This window comes from Malania oleifera, chromosome 7, assembly GCF_029873635.1.
Source record: "Malania oleifera isolate guangnan ecotype guangnan chromosome 7, ASM2987363v1, whole genome shotgun sequence".
NCBI lineage: Eukaryota > Viridiplantae > Streptophyta > Magnoliopsida > Santalales > Ximeniaceae > Malania > Malania oleifera.
Window position 1 is genome coordinate 26,902,955 of NC_080423.1, and position 23,716 is coordinate 26,926,670.

A 23,716-nucleotide genomic window follows, 5' to 3' on the forward strand; every position below is an offset into this window, starting at 1 on the left:
ATGTTAGTTCATTTCAATATTTGGGGTCATACTTGCTACATGATAAAGTTAGGGTTCAGATGTTTTGTTACTTTTGTGGATGACTACTCAAGGATGACTTGGTTTTATATAATGAAAGATCTTTCTAAGTTGTTTAATATCTTTTGTGCCTTCTATTATAAAGTCCAAACTAAAGAGTCAGCTTACTATACTTTATAGTGAATTAGTGATAATGCTAAGGTGTAAATAAATTTCCAATTCACTACCCATATGACTAACTCATGCATGATTCATTAGCCATCTTGTGCCCACACTTCATAACAAAATGAGTTCAACAGAGGAAAAACAAAAAAAATCCTTAAAGTCGCCATACCTTATTGTACCATATAAATGTCCCTGAAATATTTTAGGGAGATTCCATGCTCACCATTTGCCCTCTTATTAATAGAATGCCATCCTCCATCCTCAATGGAAAAATATAGTGTTTGATTCTCTTCCCAAAAGCTCCTTAGTTCTCACTACCTCCTCGTATATTTGGGTGTGTCCTTTACCATTAGTTGAGTCTACAAGTGGACAGGTTCGATCCTCATGCTACCAAATCTATCTTTTTAAGGCTACCCTCAAACTCAAAAAGGATATCAATGCTATAGCTCTACTTTACAACATTTCTTCGTCTCTACTAATGTTACCATCTTCAAGTCTATATCATATTATCTAATTCCATGAGTCTTTCTAACGTAAATGTGAATCATTTCCTCTTCCTAGTCTTTCAAACGCTGGTTCAATGTCTCATTCCAGTTCTCCTCCTACGTTGTCATCTCAATCTAATCCTTCTGGCCACTCATTTGTAGGTATACACATGACAGCGTCTCAAATGGAGGAGAGCCCCCACTAAATCTTAATTCTACACATTTGGCATTCTTGTCTAATGATCCCATTTCCCATGATTTTCATATAGTTGTTTGGAAAGATAAATGCACTTGTACCCAGCATCCAATCTTTAATTTTTTTTGTCATGATTTCTTATCACCCTTTTTGTCACCACCTTATCAAATGCTTCCCTTCCCAAGGGTTTGTCTCAGGCCTTATTCCCACTACAGTTGGGAGGTTGCAATGGTTAAAATACATGTGCCTTATAGGACAATGATACTTGGGGACTATTCTCGTTAATAAGTTTGTGCATGGATGTCACCAAGAGTATACTATGAAGGTTGACTAAAGTACCATCTTAGTGCAAAAGAACATACTCATACGTATAGGTTGGACTATTCAGACCCAGTTGCCAAACTTACATCTTTTAATTCTTTAGCTACCCCTTGCTATTGGCCTTTGCCTCAATTAGACATGAGGAATACCTTCCAACATGGTGATCTTCTAAAGAGACCTACATGGAGCAACCATCTAGGTTTGTTGCTCAAGAGGAATCAGCATTAGTGTGCTAGCTAAAAAAAATCCTTGTATGGTCTACAAAAGACTATGAAAGCATGGTTTGGTTGGTTTAATGTTGTGGTGCTTCAATTTGGCATTAGAGGTATGTGATAGATTACTCTAGGATGCAATTGTCCATATCTTGCGATACTAGAAACATACTCTAGGAAGAGGTCTCTTATATCCAGATAAAGGCCACAGTTGTGATCAGGGATATGGAAATCAATATTGGGTTGAGCCACCATTGGACAAAATGATCCACAACCGGGGGGTATATATTTATGTTGATGGTATCTTGGTATCATAGAAGAATAAGAAACAAATTGTGGTTGCTTGGTTAAGTGCTAAGTCAAAAGTACCAAGCCATAGCAAAGAGTCGAGAGACCATGTGTGCTGGTTTGGCTAAAGAACATGGTGAAAGAACTTTTCATATTCTCATACTATGGATGTTATGTATGATAATCAAGTTGCCATTCATATTGCCTCTAACTCAATCTTCCATGAACGGACGAGACACAATGAAGTTGATTGTCACTTTGTTTCGGAGAAATAAGCTCATTACAAACATGGTTTTAAATTTCCACGAAATTGTTGAAATTTCTGCTTTCCATCACCCTCGAAATCAAACTGGCAGGCAGTTTCCATCTTACATAATTCCCTTAGAAATTTAAACAAATCATCTGAAATTTATCAAAATCTTCAAATTTTAGCAAAACTAATCAAAATTTTAAATATAGAACAAAATTTTCTTGGAATTCAAAGTTGAGATTTAGATGCAAAATGAAATTTCTCTCATAATTTATCTTTTTTTTTTTATTGAAACAAAAGATTATTACGAAGGTGTTTGAAATTAAATGAAAAAATTAACTTACAACGACATTTTATTTAACCATTCATGTCTAAATTATATTTATTTGGATAATAAATTATATTTAATTAATTTATGAATTTCATTTATATTAACTGAATATGTTTAGTACACATACTATATTACAATATGCTTAATACACACATTATACTACAACCACCTATTCACTTTTTTTTCTATTTTACATTGGAAAAGTATAGATGTATTTTATTTGTACTATATTAGTTCTAAACTTATATTATTATGTCTATTAACCATCTCTAAAGTTTCATAAAATAATTTCATGCTTTACTACCAATTTCCATCATTTTTTCAAATCTAAATTGAAATTGACATCGAAATTGAGATTTCCATCGAAATTTCCATATTTTTGGAGCTTCAAAATTTTAGTCGAAATCAACAACTTATATGAAATCTGAATTAAGTCCAAGGAAGGAGGCACCAAAATCAATAGCTCAATTTGAGGAGAGGATAAAGAACTAAGAAACACCACTGTACCAAAATGAACCACAATAACAATAGCACTAGATGTAGAAGACTAAGATTAAAATTGTTGAACCATGCGAACAAGACATTATACTCCTACCAAGACAGGATATATAATGTAAACTCCCTAGCAGAGGGCTAGGTGCACTCAAAGTGCCAATAGAAGAATCACCCTTGGCAAGATACTTGTGGGCCTAAGTCTATTTCCCATGGAGATCCTACCAATGACCAACAGCATGATTGTCCTTGCCAAAATGCATGAAATGCGAGAACTACCATGACAAACTCCTAATACACAGTCCTTAACACTTCCCCGTACCATGCTCAAAGACACTATTGAACATGGCTAAAATATCACAAGAAGAAGCTTGACAAGATTGAGAGCAACCTTTGGTGATCGGTTGGATTCTTGCACATGCTTCCTTCATGGATGGTATGGACTCACCGACAAGAATTAGATCACAGATTGTTTAAGTTTAGGACTCAACCCAAGAACTCTATCTATTGCCCCTTAATCATCTCAACATTGAGTTCCTCCCACATACCCTTCAAAATGCTATAGTACTCACCAAAGGACCTACCTTCTTAGTCATATTTGAAAACCGTTTCAGAGAGGTCAAAAACACAGGTTTGATTTCTATCTTGTTAAAAGCTTTTGCCAAGATCCTTCAATACAGTCATGGCTCTTCTATGAAACACCACACTGGCAACAATTTGTGGCTCCATGATATTCCACAACCGCACAAGCAATATGTCATTCTCTTTCATCCAATCTTCATATCCTTGGAGCCCAGAGATGGAGAATAAAGCAAATACTTGGACTTCCCTTTTCCATTAATATACACACACACTGCCTGAGAGCACACCAAATAGTTGGAGGACCCAACCAATTTAATGCTCGTGATCAGTACGATAACAGTATCAGCGATGCTCTTTATGCAAGGTTATTAAAACCATCCCCTAGTACAGTACAACCAACACACACCACTAACAAACAACGCAGAGTAACAAAGCAGAACAAGGCAGCACACACTAGCATAGAACAGAACTCCAAAACTTTAGAGTCCAAAACTTCAACAGATAGTTACAACCACAGGACTGAAGTTGCAGAATCCCAGGAGCAATTACAGACATAATAGTCTCTCACTTATCCAGTAGATCGCCTAATGGAGCTTCTATTAAATCAGCTCAACATTCACAGACATATAATACAAATGTTAGGGGTGGAGATGTGGGATTGGGCTCTGATGAATACTGTTAGGCCGCTAAATTAAGGCTCAACATGAATGACTTATACACTCAAAACAAGGAGGGGAAATTGAAGTCTAAATTGAAGGAGCTGTATTGCAGAGGGACAAAAGGCATCAGAATCAGGGAATCAAACGAGTAGGATGAAGGTGACAAGTTACTGGGAGGAGTTCAAAAGCTCGATGATGAAGATTGGAAAAGAATGAGGAAACACCGCACAATGCTCTTATTCAGTATTGTTGTCCAAGTAAAGAAAATAGTTAGTATTGGTTTTATTAAGGATTGTAGTGTGAAAGCTTTACTTTTTAAAGGAACTTTGATTTCCTAAATAAAAGAGTACAAGAGAAAACAAATAGTGATTGAAGAGGGAGGAACTGGGGGAAGGAGTGAGCGTCTAAGAAAACTTGGCAATTTCTTTTTTGGTATAGGGGTCCTTTTTAAAATTTTTGATTACTTCACAGTTTTGTATTTTTTCACCCTCATGTTTGTCATAAGATTTTGGGAGTATCATTGGGCTAGGAATGCTTCTTTGGTTCAAACTTGTCTATATTTTTTTAGTTTATCCACCCTTGATGATGCCTCCAATTTCTGGTTCTCTCTTCATTCATGAGGTTGTGCAGCCCTGAGATTTTTCATTTTGTGACAAATTTTGAATGTGTGACAGGGAAACAAACAATCTTAGTCTGATTTAGGAATGAGCAGAAGTTGGGTTTTGGATTCCTTTGGGAACTTTTCTTGCAAGTTTTTTTCCTTCAATAGACTCTTGCTTGTCATGGTGCTACTCCTTTTCACTTACATTCTTTTATTGAAAAGCTGAAATTCCCTAAGAACAATAAAGGCCTTTACTTGGATTCAATCCTAAATAAAATGAACACTAAAGACTTTCAGATGTGAGTGTCCTTTGTCTTAGGAAGGGGGAGACATCTTCACATTCCTAAATTATCCTTTTTCATGGAATATGCAGAATACATTGCTTGTAATTTTTTGTAAGAATTAGCCAATTAGGTTCATACTTCATTGCATGACCTTTGCACTATTTAATTTTTTATGTTTTGAGAAGGGGTGGGAGAGGAAAGCTTTGTAGAGATATACAGTTTTAGCTATTATTTGTTGCATTTGGTTGGAGAGTGCTAGAATTTGTAAGTGTACCATTACCACTCATACTTCAGTTAGGAGCAAAGTGGTTTTCTTGCATCATTTTTGTGTTCAACAAATGTTTTTTTAAAGATGTAGCATTAATACATACAGAGAAATAAGATTACGTAGCTTGTGTTGGTTTGTGGATTCCTATCTTCATTTTCATGTTTCCTTAAGTTGGAGGATGCTTTGTCCTCCATGTTGTATTTTTCTCTTTCTTAATAATCTCTGTTTATCATACACACACACACACACACACACACATATATATATATATAACGGTTGATTTTGCTGGTAAAATACGGTTCATGATACATATATATAACCATATTTTACCAGCAAAATCACACATTTCTCAAGGACAATAAGTTAAAAAAAAAAATTAATCATTTAATGAAGTACAAAGGTTGGGTCTATAGTACAACTCAACAGCTTCAAATCCACTACCGCCACCACACATTCATTATTCTCTATTTCCAGTTCTTAAACCCAACAACACTCTTAGCAAAAAATTATATATCTATACATACTTTATATATCAAATATATGGATTTGATGTGTCATATTCAAATTATAATATTGCTTCTCCACACATAGCAAGGGATTTTATGATGCACACACGCACACAAACTTAGACACACATATATATATGGATGTGTATATGTGTGTACACATACAAATTAATTAGTATCACTAGTCTGCAAATAGCCAGGGGTTTTCTGATTAGTACCAAAATGTCATCTAGAGTAAACAAAAACAATTAAAAAAGAATAAAAAGTTCAATGCAGACAATCCATACCTTTAAAGCACGCTGCAAAAGAAGACATGGAACAGAAAAAAAAAATAGTTAACAAAAGCTGTCATTAGTAATGGAATGCATACATTTTTTATTGAACATAAATTCTTTAGTAATGTACGACACGTATGTATGCATGTGTATATATGCATGTATGTAAATCAGCAACCACACATCAATTAAATACAAAAATGCATGCACACTAAAAGTTCAAAAAAAAAAAAAAAGTGACATGAAAGTTCAATAAATGCAAGGAGATGCACTCATACACCATGATGTCACAAAATCTGCTCAGATTTCCAAATCTAAAACTAGGCAACATCAAATGTGGAGACATCCCATGTCCAAGAGGTGATATGCCTTGACGTTCCTTCTGTTGTTTGACAGTGCTTCTAGGTTGGACATGTATTGCCCAGAAAATGAGTATAGATACAGTAGTAAATGTGGATGCAGAGAAGGCCAATGATAAGAAAAAGACACCATCAGAATCCGCCAATGCTACAATAAAGCATGACAAATCGCTTGAATGCCTCAGGGAATGGCTAAACATGACTTCCAAAATAGCATGAGACACAAAGAGGGACATCTCATAGCCAAGAGGCAATAGTACCTAATGAATGGAGGCATGTACATCAACAGCCTAACGATGGAATTGAGTACTAATTAACCCTTCAGCACATAAACAAACAAGACCCTCTCTTAGAAATATTTGTAGCAATCTTGCATTTATTTCACATTTTGAACCAATATGTTTGAGCAGTCAAACATGATGAATATTGGATGTTAGTCATGCATAAGATATTCACTTAATTTATAAAAAAACTGTTTGGATCTTAATTCCTAACCCTTTAAATCATCCTCTAATAAACAATAAATTGGTATTACATAATAAATTAGACAAAAAAGGCATCCTATAATAGACAATAAATGGGTATTCCATCATAAATTAGATGAAAATCACATAGTTGTAGGAAACAAATCTAGACTTATTGCACAAGGCTATGCTCAAGGCTGAGGGAAGATTATGATAAGAAGTTTGCACTTGTCGCTAGGAGGGGTGTAAGTGAGTCAAGCTTACTCGCGAGCTACTCGGACTCGACTCATCCCTTAACTCAACTCGACTTGATTCTACTCGAGTTCGAGCTATTCAAGTGTTTTAACAAGTCAAGTTCAAGCTTAATAATAGTACTTGGGTTGAGTTTCGAGCCTAATCAAGCTTTTTAACTTTATTATTTTTATATTATATATATCACATAATATATATATTTAACTATATTTAATATTATATACACATTATATATATTTATATATGTATTTAATAATAATTTATAATCAAGTCGAGCTCGAGTTTTATGAATTTATAGTCGAGTCGAGTTCGAGTTTAACAAATTGGTCAAGTTCGAGTCAAGTCTAGAGCTCAACATTTTCGAGTCGAGTCGAGTTTGAGCATTTTACTGTGTCGACTAGACTCAAATCGAATACACCGTAGTCGCTAGGTTAGTGACAATTTGCATGATGCCTACATTTGCATGCCGTTAAGTTTTTAAATTAGTTCAAATGGAGGTAAAGACTACATCTTTACATGGTTTATAAAAGAAGAGAATATGTTAAACAACTCAAGATTTGAAGATAAAAAAATTGCCCAATCATGTCTTCAAACTATCAAGAGCTTTGTGTGGTTTAAAGCAAGGACCATATGCATGGAATGATAGATTATTTAAGTCCTAAATTGAAAATAATTTTTTTCAAGGAAAAGTTGACAAAACATTCTTCATTAAATCTCTTGATAATGATATATTATTAGTTCAAATATATGTAGGCGATATCATTTTTGGCACAACTAATAATCATTGGGTGGCGATTTTTCAAAAACAATGCAAGCTCTATTCAAGTCTACAAAATGAGTGATACAAGATTAAACTATTTCCTCAAACTACAAATAAAGCAAGATAAAGAAGATATTTTCTATTAACAGTTAAATTCCACAGAAGAACTGCTAAAGAAATATGGAATGTTGTATTCTTAGTAATGGTAACTCCTACAATTTCAACTCTAAAATTAGATCTTGATCAAAGGGTAAACTTGTTGATAGCAAATTATATCATGATATGAATGATTCCATTGTTTTAAAACCCATACCAGCGGCCAACCCAGGAAAGCCATTGGGTTGGTCGAACTGATGATAGTGTGATACTATGGTAGTGTTTGTGCATGTGTGTGCGCACACAGACGTCTGAAAATGATGATGAATATTATTATTAGAATCAAACAAATATTAACAAATAATGTAAGGATTATTCAACTAAAATTTTCTAAATGGTAAAAGAGTTTAAGCTATAGAGGACAAGGATTCCTCAAGAAATAAAGCTCAAAACAAAGAAAGAAAAACAACTTCAAAGCCTAACTGTCCACCAACCCAAAGATCTAACCAGCACTACCAAAGAAAGCCCCCTTTTAGACCCTTTTCATCATAGTTAATAGAGCATTGCAAATTCGTCAATTCTCTTTGACCCTTCTTATCCTTCCTCTTACCACCATCCAAGTGGATTTCTTACCCCTCTGAATAAGCTAACCACATACCCATTTTATCTAGCAAATGTTGAAACCCAGAGCTAGGAACAGTATCATTCTGATCACTGTCACTTATTCCATCCTTCTTTTAATCCAAAACTCCCTCAGAAAAATCTGATTCTGACCTAACTTGTTCACAAACCTCATCAATAAGTAGCCCTCCATCATAATCAAAATCACTGTCCGACTTACCCTGCTCATCGAAAACATCACCCCATTTCTTTTTCCAAGAGAATTTCCTTCATTGACCTCTCTTTAGTAGATCAATTTTTGACTTAGTCGAAAGCTCCTTGATGTAAAAGCTGCCATCACTATGTATTTTCATAAATAAGAACACAACTTAAGCAGGTGATTCAATTGAGAATTTAAGGTAAAAGAGTTCAAAATTAGACTTAATATTATATGGATGTGAAATAACTTAATTTTATATACTATTTATTGAGTAATGAATCATAAATTCGCTGCTAGAACGTTGGTAAGCCTTCTCTCCTCCTATTAGGAAGTCCCATGTTCAACATCCACCATCATAGATTTGCAACTTGTCTTTTAATGAGAGCCCAAATCAACCTATCTAACTCAATAGGTTAGGATGGGTTAATACCAAGTCCCCCGCAGTTTGCCAAGTTGACTTTAGTCGTGCCATTTCTGGTTTCATGACATCACACGAACCAACAAAGTGACCAGTTCCAATCCAATCTAGGTTTAAAAACCACAATTGATTCTTTTGCGCTAGAGGTTTTTCCTTTTTTATTTTTTAGAACAATACAACCAATCAAAAACAACACCGGTAGAGGACAAGGAATCCTCCATGAATATAATAGAAACAGGTGGAGGAGATGTTACAGTACAGCTATAATGAAACAAAGCAGTTCAATCTCTTTACAAGTATGTTAAAGGCACATTTGTAAAAAGGCCATGAGCGGCGCACCATAATGATGCAAGGAAAACCACTATACTCCAAACTGAGTAGATGTACTAATTCCTTGAAAATTCTTAAATTTCTCTCTAGCCAAATGCACAAACGGAGCGTCTCATTTGAAGTTTGTTTGGGCACTAAAATCTAACATGAGAGGCATCTTAACTTCTTGAGAACAAGGGATTTTGATGCAAATAGGCATATGAATAGAAGAAGTATACAAATAAAGACTGAGATTTCATAATTGTAGAAATCCCAAGTGTCTTGGAGTGATTTAGGGGATATTTGTGCAGAGAATTGTATATTATTGAGAGAGATTATTTTAGGAGATTGTTTCATCTTTAGCATACCCGACTGCATTACAAGTATAATGTATTGGCTTGTACAAATTATTAATTCAAGAAATACAGAAAACCTATTCTGATTTCATGGTATCAAAGCTAGGGTTTCTATAATCCTAGTTAACGATGGCAGAAGGAGTCGTCAACAGCAGAGGGTCAAGCACCTCTAAAGCTCTTGACGGCGAGACTAAAGCCACCTCTACCTTGAATTCGAATGGGCTAGACAGCTCGTCCTTCCCACTCTCGGCGAAAAGACTGAACAGAAATAATTTTCGTGAATGGGCTTAGTCAATCAAACTCGTGATTAACGGCAAAGGAAAGTTAGGCTACCTTATCGACGAGAAGAAGAAGCCCGCCTCAACCGATGCTGCAGCTCTGCAGAAATGGAAGTCGGAGAACTCCATGGTGACTACGTGGTTGGTGAACTCCATGAAACCTTCAATCAGCAAGACCTATCTGTTCCTACCGTGGCGAAGGACGTGTGGGATGCTGTTCAAGAGACATACTCAGACGTTGAAAGCTACTCTCAAATCTTTGAGATCAAAATTCGGCTATGGCAGATGCGGAAAGGAGAAAAAGAAGTCACAGACTTCTATATGGAGACGACAAATCTTTGGCAAGAAAATGGAATCATCCATCAAAGTTCCTGTGTGGATACCCCTCAACAAAATGGGGTTGCCGAACGCAAAAATAGACATATTCTTGAAGTAGCTCGAGCATAGATGTTCGCTACAAATATTAAAAAATATTTTTGGGACGATGCCATTTGAACAGCTACATATCTCATTAATAGAATGCCTAGGCGGGTACTTTCTTTTGCCACTCCTCTCCAAAAATTCCAAGAATGTTTTCCCAACTCTCGGCTCAACTCCAATTTCTCCCTAAAAATTTTTCGGTTTTTGGGTGTACGGCATTTGTACATGTTCATGCTCACAATAGGGATAAATTGGAACCTCACGCCATTAAGTGCGTTTTTATTGGTTATTCTCCTACTCAGAAATGCTACAAATGCTATGATCCTGTCACAAAAAAAAAATCGTTTGTTAGCCTTGATGTCACATTTTTTGAAACCACTACTTACTTCCAAAAGCTCTCTCTTCAAGGGGAGAATTGGAGTGAAGATCGGTTCTTTGATTTCTCTGTTGATGAATTTGTGCCATAGACAGAGTCTGTCAACACCACTATCATTACACCATTCCTTGATCTGTCATGTACAAAAGACCACTTAAACTCGGGGGGGGGGGATGTAGAAAAACAAAATAACAAGGAGATACTAGTTTACTCCAAGAAGCCAAAATCAAAGAACAGGGAGAATCTCATACCTGAGGCACCAAGAGAGTTGGAACCAGTGATGGCTCCGAGCAACCATGAGTCCACACCCAATCCCGATTAGGTAATAGATCCAAATGGCCATGAGCTTCCTTCTAATAAGTCTGCACCTGATGACATCAATTTACCCATTGCTCTCAGAAAACAAACTATGTCATGTACTCTCCATCCCATTTCAAAATTCATGTCTTATAAAACTCCGTCTACAGGGTGTCGTGCTTTTACCTCTAACCTTGACAGGATAAAAATTCCAAAGAATATCCAGGAAGCCATGGAGATTCCTAAATGGAGGGAAGCCGAAATGGAGGAAATGCGGGCCCTGGAAAAAAATGGAACTTGGGATGTTATGAATTTTCCAAGAGGGAAGAAGCCAGTAGGCTGCAAATAGGTCTTCACCGTGAAATATAGAGCTGATGAGGCAGTTGAACAATATAAAGCCCATCTTGTAGCAAAAGGGTTTACACAGACCTATGGCATTGACTACATGGAGACGTTTGCACTGGTGGCAAAATTGAATCCGTTCGGGTTCTCCTGTCCTTGGCAGCCAACTTGGATTGGCCACTTCGGAAACTCGACATTAAGAATGCATTTCTAAATGGCGAGTTAGAAGAAAAAGTCTACATAACAATACCACCAGGTTTCAGTAAGAAAGGTGAAGAAAACAGAGTATGTAAACTCAAGAAGTCCCTGTATGGATTCAAGCAATCTCCTAGAGCATGGTTCAAACATATTTGCGAAGGTGATAAAGAACCAACGATATCAACAAGGGCAATCAGATCACACTATGTTTTTCCAACAATCTGAAAGTGGGAAGAAAACAATTATGATCGTGTATATTGATGATATAATCCTAACTAGAAATGATACAGTGGAGATGAAAAGATTGAATAAAATCCTAACTACTGAGTTTGAAGTTAAAGACCTGGGACAAATGCGGTACTTCTTGGGAATGGAAGTTGCTAGATCAAAAAAGGGTATCAGTGTCTCTCAGCGAAAGTATATCCTTGATCTCCTAACCGAAACCGGCATGCTTGGATGCAAACCTAGTGAAACCCCCATTGAAGCAGTAAAGAGATTTGAAGATTGCAGAATATCAGTTGAAAAGGAGAGGTATCAGAGATTGGTTGGTAACCTAATCTATCTATCACATATCAAACCTGACATCGCATTTGCAATAAGTGTGGTAAGCCAACACTTGCATTCACCAAAGGAGACTCACCTAGAGGCTGCGTACAAGATTCCCAAGTATCTCAAGGGTTCTCCGGGCAATGGACTCTTCTTCAACAAGTGTGAAAGCAAGGAAGTAGAAGTTTTCACAGATGCTGATTGGGCAGGATCAGCGGAAGATAGAAGGTCTACCACCGGATATTGCACCTTTGTATGGAGAAATTTGGTGACTTGGAGGAGTAAAAAACAAAATGTAGTGGCTCGAAGTAGTGCTGAAGCTAAGTTCAGGGCAGTTGCACAAGGGATATGTGAAGGACTATGGTTTGGAAAATTTTGAAAGAACTACAGATCACAGTGGAATTCCCTATCAAACTCTACTATGATAAAAAAGCAGCCATCAGTATCTCTCTCAATCCAGTTCAGCATGACAAGACTAAGCATGTAGAAGTGGACCAACACTTTATCAAAGAAAAGGTTGAAGAAGGAACCATTTGTATGACTTATATTCCTACCAAGGAACAAACAGCAGACATCTTTACCAAAGGGTTAGCCCAACAAAGTTTCGAGGATTTCATCTGCAAGTTGGATATGATCAATATCTATGATCCAACTTGAGGGGGAGTGTAGAAATCCCGGGTGTCTTGGAGTGATTTAGGGGATATTTATGTATAGAATTGTCTATTATTGAGAGATATTATTTTAGGAGATTGTTTCCATCTTTAGCACACCCGATTGTATTATAAGTATAATGTATCAGCTTGTACAAATTATTAATTCAAGAAATACAGAAAACCTATTCTGATTTCAATAATAGCATTTTAGCAACTTTTATTTTATTCAAGTGACTACTGAATCCTTGGAATAATAAAGAACTTACTGCTGTTTCTAGGCACAACAGATTAGCAAAACAAATAGAGCAATTTATAGGCACAAGAACTAGTTAATCCCCAGATTAGCACCTGTTTGGAACTGTTCCATAACAGTAACAGCGGCTTTCTACTAGCATCTCGCACATTTAGCCGCGATGGAGGGATTGGTAGGCACCACATGGTCGAATTCTCAAAACTCAAACCCCCAAATCTTCAAACTAGCTGGTCTGGGCTGAACTCTGCAGAGAAGTCTTCACGAAAACAAAAGCTAAAAACCTCCTGGAAAAGTGGCTGAAGACTCCTACTTATACTTCATAACCCCCTCTAAAAACCACTTATCTTCTAAAGTCCCGCCAAAAATAACCCCATCAAAAAAATACCCCTGAACCCCCCCCCCCCTGAAGAAAGCAAATTTTGACCAAAATATAACCCCCAAAATTCAGAAACTACAAAAATACCCCTAGCACCCAAAAATAACAACACCTTACATAAACAGAAAGTTAAATAAAGATTGCAGAATTGGTGGGGGGAGTACACTGAGGAAGGGTGGGGAAGGTTTTTACTTTATGAAAAAACTTAAGTATTTGAAAAAGAGAAATTGAAAACTTAGAATATTGAGACCTCTGGTGATGTTAGATCTAGGGAAAAAAATATTCTTGAGGAATTAGGGGCAATTGATGGACTAACTGAGGAGGGTCTTATTTCTGATGACATTGCTGGAAGATGTGCCCAGTTGTCCAATGAGTTTCAGCAGGTTGTTTTAAGGGGAGAGGAGCTGGAGGCAAAAATCTAGGATGAACAGGGTTAGGAGGGGCGATTGTAAATCTAGACTCTTCAATAGGGTGGCTAATGGCAGGAGAAGAAAGAGTTTCATTAAAGAGCTTGAGGAGGATAGAGGAGAGGTTATTAAGGATTTGAATCGTATTGCGAGGATGATTACTGATTTTTATATGAATCTCTTCTCAGATGAGGATAAGGGGAGAGTTATGGTCGAGGGGCTGGACTGTGTCCTATATCAGCTGACAAAGCAACCTGGCTAGAGAGACACTTTGAGGAAGAAGGGATTAAAAGTATGGTCTTAGAAATGGATAGAGAGAAGACCCATGGGCCGGATGGTTTCACTATGACTTTCTTTCAAGATTGTTGGGATATTTTGAAGGGAACCTGCTCAATATTTTTTGTGAATTTTTTGATAATGGGATAGTAGGAAGGAGCATAAATTCTACTTTTATTACCCTAGTTCCTAAAGAGGATTGTGCAGTTAAAGTCAAAGATTTTAGAACAATTAACTTAGTCACAAGTGTCTATAAGATTTTGACTAAGCTGTTATCTAAGAGATTGGCTACTGTTTTGGAGGACACTCTCTCTTATCCAGAGCGCTTTTATAGGTAATAGACAGATCCTTGATGCTGCTTCAATAGTAATGAGGTGGTTGAAGATGCTGCTGTAGGAAAAGAGAGGGGTCTAGTGCTGAAACTGGATTTTGAAAAAGACTATGATAGGGTGAACTGGAATTTCTTGGACAAGGTTATGGGTAGAAAAGATTTTGGTCTGAGGTGGAGGAATTGGATTAGAGGATGCTTATCTTCTGTGGTCATCTCTGTTTTAGATAATGGTAAGGCTAGGTCTTGGTTTCATACATCCAGGGGACTTAGACAGGGGGATCCCCATTTCTCTTTACTATTGTATTTGATGGTTTGAGCAGGACGATTGGGAAAGGATTTGATAGCGGGCTGGTGGAGGGGATTAAGGCAAGAAATGAGGAGTGCATCATTTCACATCTCCAATTGGCAGATGACAATATTCTCTTCCTCACAGATAACATGGGTTGTTTTTCTAATTTGCTAACTATACTTCAGGTTTTTGAGAAAGCTTCTGGCTTGAAGATTAACTTTTCCAAGGGTGTTCTGGTGGGCCTTGGCATTAATGTTGACCCTTTGTTAGGCTTGTGGGTTTGCAGTTTTTAACTGACCGATTATATATTCAGGTGTTCCCTTAGGTGGTGATCATAATGCTGATCCTTTCTAGGATCATGTTTTTGAGAGAGTGGCTTGTGGGTTTGCAGTTTTTAACTGACCGATTATATATTCAGGTGTTCCCTTAGGTGATGATCATAATGCTGATTCTTTCTAGGAACATGTTTTTGCGAGTGGCTAGGAGACTGGATGGGTGGAGAGGAGTGTTTTTCACCTTAGGGGGTTGGATTACTGTTATCCATTTGTGTCTTTCTTTCATTCCATCATATTATCTTTCTCTTTTAGAATTCCTGTGAGAGTGACAGGCTTGAGAACTTAATGAGGGATTTCTTCTGGTCAAATGGGGGAGAGAGTCAAAGAGATCACCTTGTAGGTTGGGAGACTCTGCGTAGGTCTAAAAGGGAGGGAGGTCTGGGTCTTGGTAATTAGGTGTCCAAAAACATTTCTTTGGTTGGGAAATGGTTATGACGCTTTCCTTTAGAATCTAATTCTCTTTGGCATAAAGAAATTCGTAGTAAATTTGGTCCACTACAGAATGGGTGGGATGCTAAAGTTTGGTTAATATTACTCATGCATGTCCTTGGAAGTTTATATCTCGGATTTATGATTATTTCTTTCCTAAAATCCACTACATGGTGGATAATGGGAGCGAATTCATTTCTGGGAGGACCCTTGGAATAGGGAGATGCCGTTGGCCATTGCTTTTCCCCGTATTTATCGAGTCTCTATTTGTCATGATACCCCTATTTCTGATTTTCTTTTTTTTTTTATTGTAAGGGGATAGTCTCTCTTGGGATTTCCATTTTGGGAGAAATCTCAACGACACAGAGATAGATCAGTAGGTTATTTTAACCAGTTTACATGATTCTTTTCACGTTAATTTGGGCAAGGATAAGAGTGTTTGGAGTTTGGATCCTTCTTGGGATTTCTACTGTAAATCTGTTTTCTCTTATTTATCTTGCAACCCTAATGAGGATCCTTTTGGTTTGTACTCTTTGATGTGGAAAGCTAAAGCTCCCTCAAAAATAAAAGCTTTTATTCAGACAGTGGGACTTGATAGAATTAATATTAATAATGTGTTTCAGAAGAGAAGGCCTAATAAGGCCCTATCACCAGATGCTGGGTCTTTTGTTTGAGTAGTGGGGAGACTTGCTCACACTTATTCGGTATATGTAGTGATGACTGGATGTCCCTCCACTTTGAAGGCTTTTTGATCTACCACTTTTAGAGGTTATGGAAAAGGGAAGGATAGGAAAGCCTTCTGGTGATGCACTGTTATGGCTGTTATTTGGTGTGTTTGGTTGGAGAGAAACACCAGAATTTTCAAAGGGGTGGCCACAGCAAATAATTTGGTTTGGAATACAGTGGTTTATCTTGCACAATTGTGGGTGTTGGCCAAAGGCTGTTTTCGTAACGTTTCTCTGGGAGACCTGCAGCAGGACTGGTTGGCTTTGCTTCATTGACTAGACTTTCAGATTATGATGATCTCCTGGCAAAATGTTTTGTTATTGTTTTAAAGAGAGGATTTCTTCTGCTCCCAGTTTTCCTTTCTTTTCCATTTTTTTCTTTTGTTGTACATTCTTATCTCTTCTAATAAATTTATTTGTTTATCAAAAAAAATGATGAAATGAAGTGAAAATCATAATCCAGCTGCTCACTCTTCCAAATTTCAGAAGTAAATAACTGGTAGCTGTAACATCAATTCACCAAAATAAATTTCCTTCCAATTATTCTCACCTCGGTTGACCTCAGACATGTTTGAGGGCTCAAAATAAACATTGCAGACAGAACAAAATGCTACGGAAGAGCACTGCCATGTGCTAACAACACAAGATAAAAATAAAAGTATTACGGACCCCAAAAGTCATAAAATAAAGCAAGTGGAAACCGTGAAACACTTGTCAGCACAACACCTAATCATATTACAATGGAAATATGTTTTGACCAAAATGGGTACAACTCAAGACAGGTAATAAAACTTTATATTATACACCTAGTGGGATGAAGGCTTAGTTGTTACATATGCACACATGCAAACACACGCACATTAATGCACACCCACACACATATACATCCTTACCTCATAGCAAGAAAGAGCTTCTTCTAATTTCCTCTGCCCAACATAGAACTGACCAAGATTGTGAAATGCAGTCCCCACGCTGTTTGATGATAATATACAGTGCTTAGGTGTACAGTCCAATTTATATGAATACAAAAGATAAACACCTAACTCACTTCCCTAACTGCAACATTAATACGTTGTCAGTTAACCAATCATCAAGGAGTATGCCTCACTGATGTAAAACTGCAACAATTATAGATTGTAATTTAACCAACCCTATGCATGTAAATACACATGCGTAAAGTCTCTAAAATTTAGATTTCTATTATATCCTAGAAAACGGATTAACATACCGAATATCATCTGGTCCAAATGATGACTCCAGTATGTTGATGGCCTCCAAATATAAAGGTTCCGCCTTCTCAAATACCTTTTGAACCCTATACAGCTCTGCCTGCAAAAGATAAGAATTAAAAATTATAACACTTAGCAGACAAATAATGCATAGACTGTAACACTCCCACCACACAATCACTGCTTTCAAAATCCAACACCAATTGCTGATGCAGGACAATTCTCAAAGTAAAGACTAAGGTTGTTGATTGATGTAGGACAATCACATCTAGCTGAACAAGAGACTTAGTATCTAGGCTATAAATGAAAGAAAGGACTGAGCAATGGTGGCCCAATATAACATTATAATTAATCGGCCAGAATCAAATACAAAATACCCACTCAAATTTTCAGACTGTAATAAGGGTAATGTAAGAATATGAGCTGGGTTTTTTTAATAAATGACAAGGACTATGGTTCAAATTAGGTTAAAGAAAGATTAGATTTGCAAGAAAGGTGGGCTTAAGGTTTTTTAATAAATGACAAGGACTATGATTCAAATTAGGTTAAAGAAAGATTAGATATTGGCTTATATTTTTTTGATTAAAAAAGAAAACATATTAGGGAAGAGAATGTACAATCATAGCAAGTATACTAAATCTTCAAAAAGAAAAGCAAAAAAAACAAAAAGAGAGAAAAAAATAAAAATAAAAAACAAAACAAAAATAAAAGCTGCTACAATCAACCAAGAAAACCCCTCCTTAATCTCTTCCATCATAGTTTACCAAACATTTCAAATTAGCTAATTTCCCTGACCCTTCTTCACCTTAGATTTGCCACTGTCGAACCTAACTTCATTTCCTCCTTGGCAGACAACATGAGGCCCAGGTCATCCAACAAACTCTCAGTTTCAAAGTCCTTCCTAGAAATTTCTTGAACTGGAGTAGGTAGAATTCCATCTTTTACCTTGTGTTCTTTAAGAACATCATCCTCAAAAATATTAATTCCATCTAAGCCTTCTAAAGGAGGAGGCAGCATGTAAAATAAATCCCTGAGATGATCAGTAGAAGAATCAGAAGAATAATCATGCTGATCCTGAATTTGATCCAAGAGTAAGCCCCCAGCTCAATCAAAGTCACTATTGTCTGCACTATCATCCTCTGAAACATCCCCCCATCTCTTATTATCCTTGCCGGTACTAGCCCTCTCACCAATTGGCTCCTCCACTATACTTAACCACCTTTTGAATCTCTCCTTAAGATTTTTTTTTTGCGATTTTACTAGATGATGCCATTACCTTCTCCCCAAAAAGGTACTTTTTAGGGTGTGCAGCACCCACGCTTATAAGCCCTCAAGATCTCCCAATCATTTCCGATGTCGGACAGAAGCATCCTGCCTACCCTTTGGCATTCCGCGAGACACCATACCTACCCCTCCTGAGTGCTTGGCGTGTCACCCTGCCTACCCTCTTGGGCGCTTGGCGAGAGTCAAATTTCTTCAAGATGTTTCCTCATTTCAAAACCCTTTTGCGCATCCTTACAGCAAATGTAAACCTTTTGATCTATCTGATTATCTGAACTATCCCTCTGACCATTTGACATTCCTTCTGGCCCCAAAATAAAATCCTGAATTTTGTTTTCACAATAATTAATATTCTTAGAAGAATCCCTCCCAATTTCATTCTCAGAACCCTGCCCACTAGCATACTTCTCCTGAACAGGGAAAAAATTACCCTTGATAATTAATTGAATCTTTAGAAACCAACCTTTCTATTCCCACCTCCTTCTCTTTACTGTTATCAGAACAACTACTCCTCTCCTCTTGACCACCGTGGATCTGATTTGATGTTGATCAAGTCACTGATGCAGTTGCAGCTTGCTTCTGCTCTGAAGAGAAGCTGAAATCCTGCCACCTCACAGGATTTAAAATGACTATGGGCTGCATTCAGATTGGGAGCCTGACTTTCATCTGGACTACTAAAGCCAGTAGGAATAAACTTGGGGCCTGCCCATTCAGTTGGCCAACTTGAAGCTTAACCAGATTGCTTTCTTTCTCATTGAACAAGCCCAAAGTAAGATCAAAATTTTGATTTTGGGCTTCCCTAAATCAAAGCCACCCATCGCCTTTGGACACTTCAGGAACAAATATAGAATATCTCTTGCCTCTCCAACCATGCCCCTATTCCAAGAACTACCTGCCTTTGTCGCATGTATCACCATCCACTATCCAGCGAAACCGACCCAAGATCTTCAAACAACCTTGCTTGACCTTCCATCAAGAGACAAAAATCCCAGTAAGAACCATGCTGCAGCAGCTGATCAAAGTCTTTTCCATCGATTGCATAGCCGATTCTTGTCAAGAATGAATAAGCTACCACGTTACCCACTTTATCCAATCTCAGATCGAAGGTGACCTGAACTGAACAAACATCTGCCATCAAAATCTACCAGCCTCATGACAGAGCACAATATTAATATGAGAGATAAGAAGAATTTTTTTCATGACATAAAACCATGGTGGAATAGCGTCAGTGTTGGTTTTTAGAACAGTGTATATATTGGCTTATATAGAATTGTTATACGCATTTTTGCTCCATTCCAGCCAATAGCTTAAGATTTTGTGGCCAAAAGTTACTTTAACACAGTGTAGCAGGCCTTTGTTATCTATAGCTATTTCTTTGCCTGCCTCCCTGCGTGCTATACAACTGTAGACAAAGGACTGATTGATATATATGCAGGCCCATGCCTAAACATCTTGAGCTTTTGGGACAAGTAGTAACATAATCTCAAAGATCTGGTTTTCCAGATGTTTTGGATTCAAATCAACTGCCCTATGTCTTTTTTTATCAGTTAATGTTTACTTGTCCTTCCTTTTTTCAGGATAAAAGAGAAAGAAGAGAATCAAACAAGAAACAATATACAAAAAGGAGAATAAGAGATCCTCCTACGAAGCAAAATAACATCAAAAGGAAACATATGATCAGAAAAACAATGCCAGTCAATCTCGCAGTAAAAATGGATGCATTGAGTTTGTTGAATAACTTGAGCCTCAATTTGTCTGATCATGGAGGAAATGAAGTTAGGCTTGATGGTCGTAAATCTACAGTGAAGAAGAGTTAGAGGAAATTAGCTATCGAAGTTTTTGGTGAACTATGATTGAAACGGATTAAGAGGGGTTTTCTTGGCTTATTTTTTATTTATTTACCTATTAATTTTTATTTTTTTATTTTTTTAATTTTTTTTTTTTTTGTTTCTGTTTTCCATTTTCTTTTTGAGGATTTAGTATCCTCGCTCTGATTGTATATTCTCTCTCTTAATATATCTTCTTTTTTATCAAAAAAGAAAAATTACTTTTAACAACTTTGTGCCAAAGAGTTCTCCTTTAAAGGAAACCGTCACAACCATTTACCCATTAAAGCAGTATTCTTAGACACTAACTTACTTAGACCCAAAAACACTTCCATCTTAGACCTACACAAGAATCTCCTAGCCAACCAAATGATCCCTCTTCCCTACAACAAACCAAAGAAAATCTCTTCTAACTTTCTCAATTTTACTAGCTACCCATCAAGAATTCAAAAATTAGGCATAATAAAAAGTAGAAAGACAGGCGAGAATGAAGGTGATGCCACCACCAAGAGAAAATAAAGCACCCTTTCCAATCATTGAGACACTTAGACACACTCACCACTACTAGATCTCAGTAACCTACAAACTTAGGATTATCATCCAAATGAACACCTAAACAAGTCAAAGGCTGCTCTTGAAAACCACACCTAGCCAAGAAAACCAATTCTGAATGTATTAGAACTAAGATTAGCAGCAGCAACTCCACTCTTGCCCAAATTAATTTTTAAATCTACTAAAACATTTGAAGGATCATAAGAACATTCAAAAAAGACTCTATGATTACTTAAGAAAAGAATAGTATCCTCTGAAGGAGAGAGACAACAACCCCATCACTACCCACACCAATCCCTCCAACAAACCCTCATCCACAGCCCTATCAAGCCATATACTCAAGACATCCCCTTGTCTGACACCCATGAAATCCCTAAACCACAACTTAGGGTCTCCATTAATAATTAAAGGAGGAAAAAAAAAAAGCATTAGACAAGGAACCCCTCATCCAAGACCACACCTCCCACTAAACCCTTTCCTAACAAAGATCTTATTTAAAAAAGTACCAACTAAACTAAACAGCCTTTACAAAACCTAGTTTAAAGATGACCCCTTTCTCTTTCCTCCAACAAACGACCTCCGCTACCAGATGAGATCAGAAGACAAAGGCCCCTCATTATTTAAAGCTAACAGATTATCAAAATTATGATTAATAAAATTTGTACCTGCTTGAGCATTCTCAGGATCCAGCTGAAGGCAATCCATCTCCGATTTCTGTGGGGTTTTGGCTGTACTTATACTACTAACTATTGAGGAACCCCTCCCCCTCAAACTCTCCACTTATTTTCAGCAAAAAGATGATTTAACCCTAACTCTTCTGCGGCTTCAAGACCAGCTCTCATCTGATCGACCAATAATTCCTTTTTAGATTCAACCATGCAGCCCAACTCTTGAGTCATAATACAGCTCATCTTCTTCATTCCCCTCCCTTTGAACTGATAACAAAGGAGAGAACTGATTGCTAGTTTCCACATGCTCCCTACCATTCATGGGGATCACTGCTCCAGTGCATATGGTCCCTGGTCCTTCACCTTCCCTAAAAACTTCTGAACTCTGCCCAACCGACGAACCAGTGCAATCTGTCTATCCCCTCCCACTTCTACCACAGGTCTAGGTTGCTGCATTTCTTGGACTATGACTCTTTTCGCCATCCCCTGTTTGTTCAGTGGTTTTGTTCTTGATAGCCCACAGTGACTTTGATTTCTTAATCCCATGAGTATTGGGACTTTGAGTGGCCAGCCCAACCTTATCGAATCCTTTCATCCCCACCGAAAGACCTCCCACTAATTTTGAATTGAGGTAACTATTAGGGCAACGCCTCCCCCCAAAGTCCATGTGGTTGCGAATGATTGTCATTCCTGAATCTGTCGTTGTCACTGAAACTCCTCTGGTTGCATTGACGAAAGATATATTCGACAAATTTCTGGAACTTCTCCTCTCGCTCTTCTCGTCTGGCCTGGCGTTCATTGAGCCACAGTTAGAGAACTCCAACTGCCATTGTTGGCTTTGGACAACTTGTCCGTGGGCGACTAGAATTCCAACAGAACAGTAAGGCCCTCCACCCATTTTTCTGATCACCCTCAGGAATACAAACATCAAGGAGAAACTTGCTGTAGTCCTTCTCCATGTAATAAACCTTCCTATGCCATTTTCAAGAATCTTCAAACTCACCCTGTTTCCTTCCTTTCTGAATCCAACTCCACAGCAACCAGCAGCAGTCCCTTCATTGGCCTCACAAAGCACATCCAAATTCTTTAGGACCCATACAAGTTCCTTCTTATCCAAAAATGATGAACGAGACATGTTTTCCAGCATATTCTGTAACGCAGTACGTCGCTGAGTCCAAACATATAACTGAAATCACTTTCCTCTCAGTTTTGAAAGTAGCAAACTCCCCCATCCTTGTATTGAGCACAAGTGAGGGGGATGTGGCTGACCAAAAGATTGATTGGCAGCTGGATTAAGGAGATCAAGACAGACTGCAATGCAATAGAAGTGCTCATGACCTCTCTGGCTATAGGGGAGGGAATTTGAGTCTGGAAAGGGTTGGAGCACAGGAATCACAAAGCTGAATAGATGCACGCAGTCTCACTAAAGGTCGGGAGTGGATTTTCATGTATGGAAACTGTAATGGAAGCCGCTGTGATTGATATCTCGAAGAAAATCTCTCCTGGTGGCCGAGAAAGGGAACTCAAAGATGGATGACTGTCAAGGAAGGTTCCGCTTCGAGAAGAGGTTAGTTGATTAGGGTACAGCTTCAAGAACACGAACAACAATAAGAAGGACTTTCTGTTGATGAATAGGATTAGAAGGAGCAGAGAGATATGCATCGAAAAGTACGTCGCCATGCTCAATGACTCAAGGAGTCAAAGGACAGGGATGCCAAGGGGAGAGCATCGCATGATCCTCAATTTTTTTTTAGCTGTATTTGGAATAATATCAATCATTCTGTTTCTTTTCCATCAACGAATTCGAGAAACTAAATAGGGATGAACAAAATTTTCTAGAGTCAATGGAGATTTACAGTTCA

The 23,716-nt window shown here is 37.5% G+C and overlaps 1 protein-coding gene across 4 annotated transcripts in view; it reads right to left on the bottom strand.

Moving 5' to 3' along the window:
- Window positions 1–23,716, bottom strand: part of LOC131160474 (uncharacterized) — a 179,143-nt gene that overhangs the window by 141,738 nt on the left and 13,689 nt on the right. For 3 of the 4 annotated variants that reach the window (XM_058116182.1, XM_058116184.1, XM_058116183.1), the window contains exons 5-7: window positions 17,527–17,627; window positions 17,192–17,270; window positions 5,946–5,957 (exon numbers count right to left, since the gene is read on the bottom strand). In XM_058116182.1, coding sequence (XP_057972165.1) covers window positions 5,946–5,957; window positions 17,192–17,270; window positions 17,527–17,627 — 192 coding nt within the window. The remainder of the gene's footprint in view (window positions 1–5,945; window positions 5,958–17,191; window positions 17,271–17,526; window positions 17,628–23,716) is intronic. The other variant, XM_058116186.1, reaches the window with a different exon arrangement.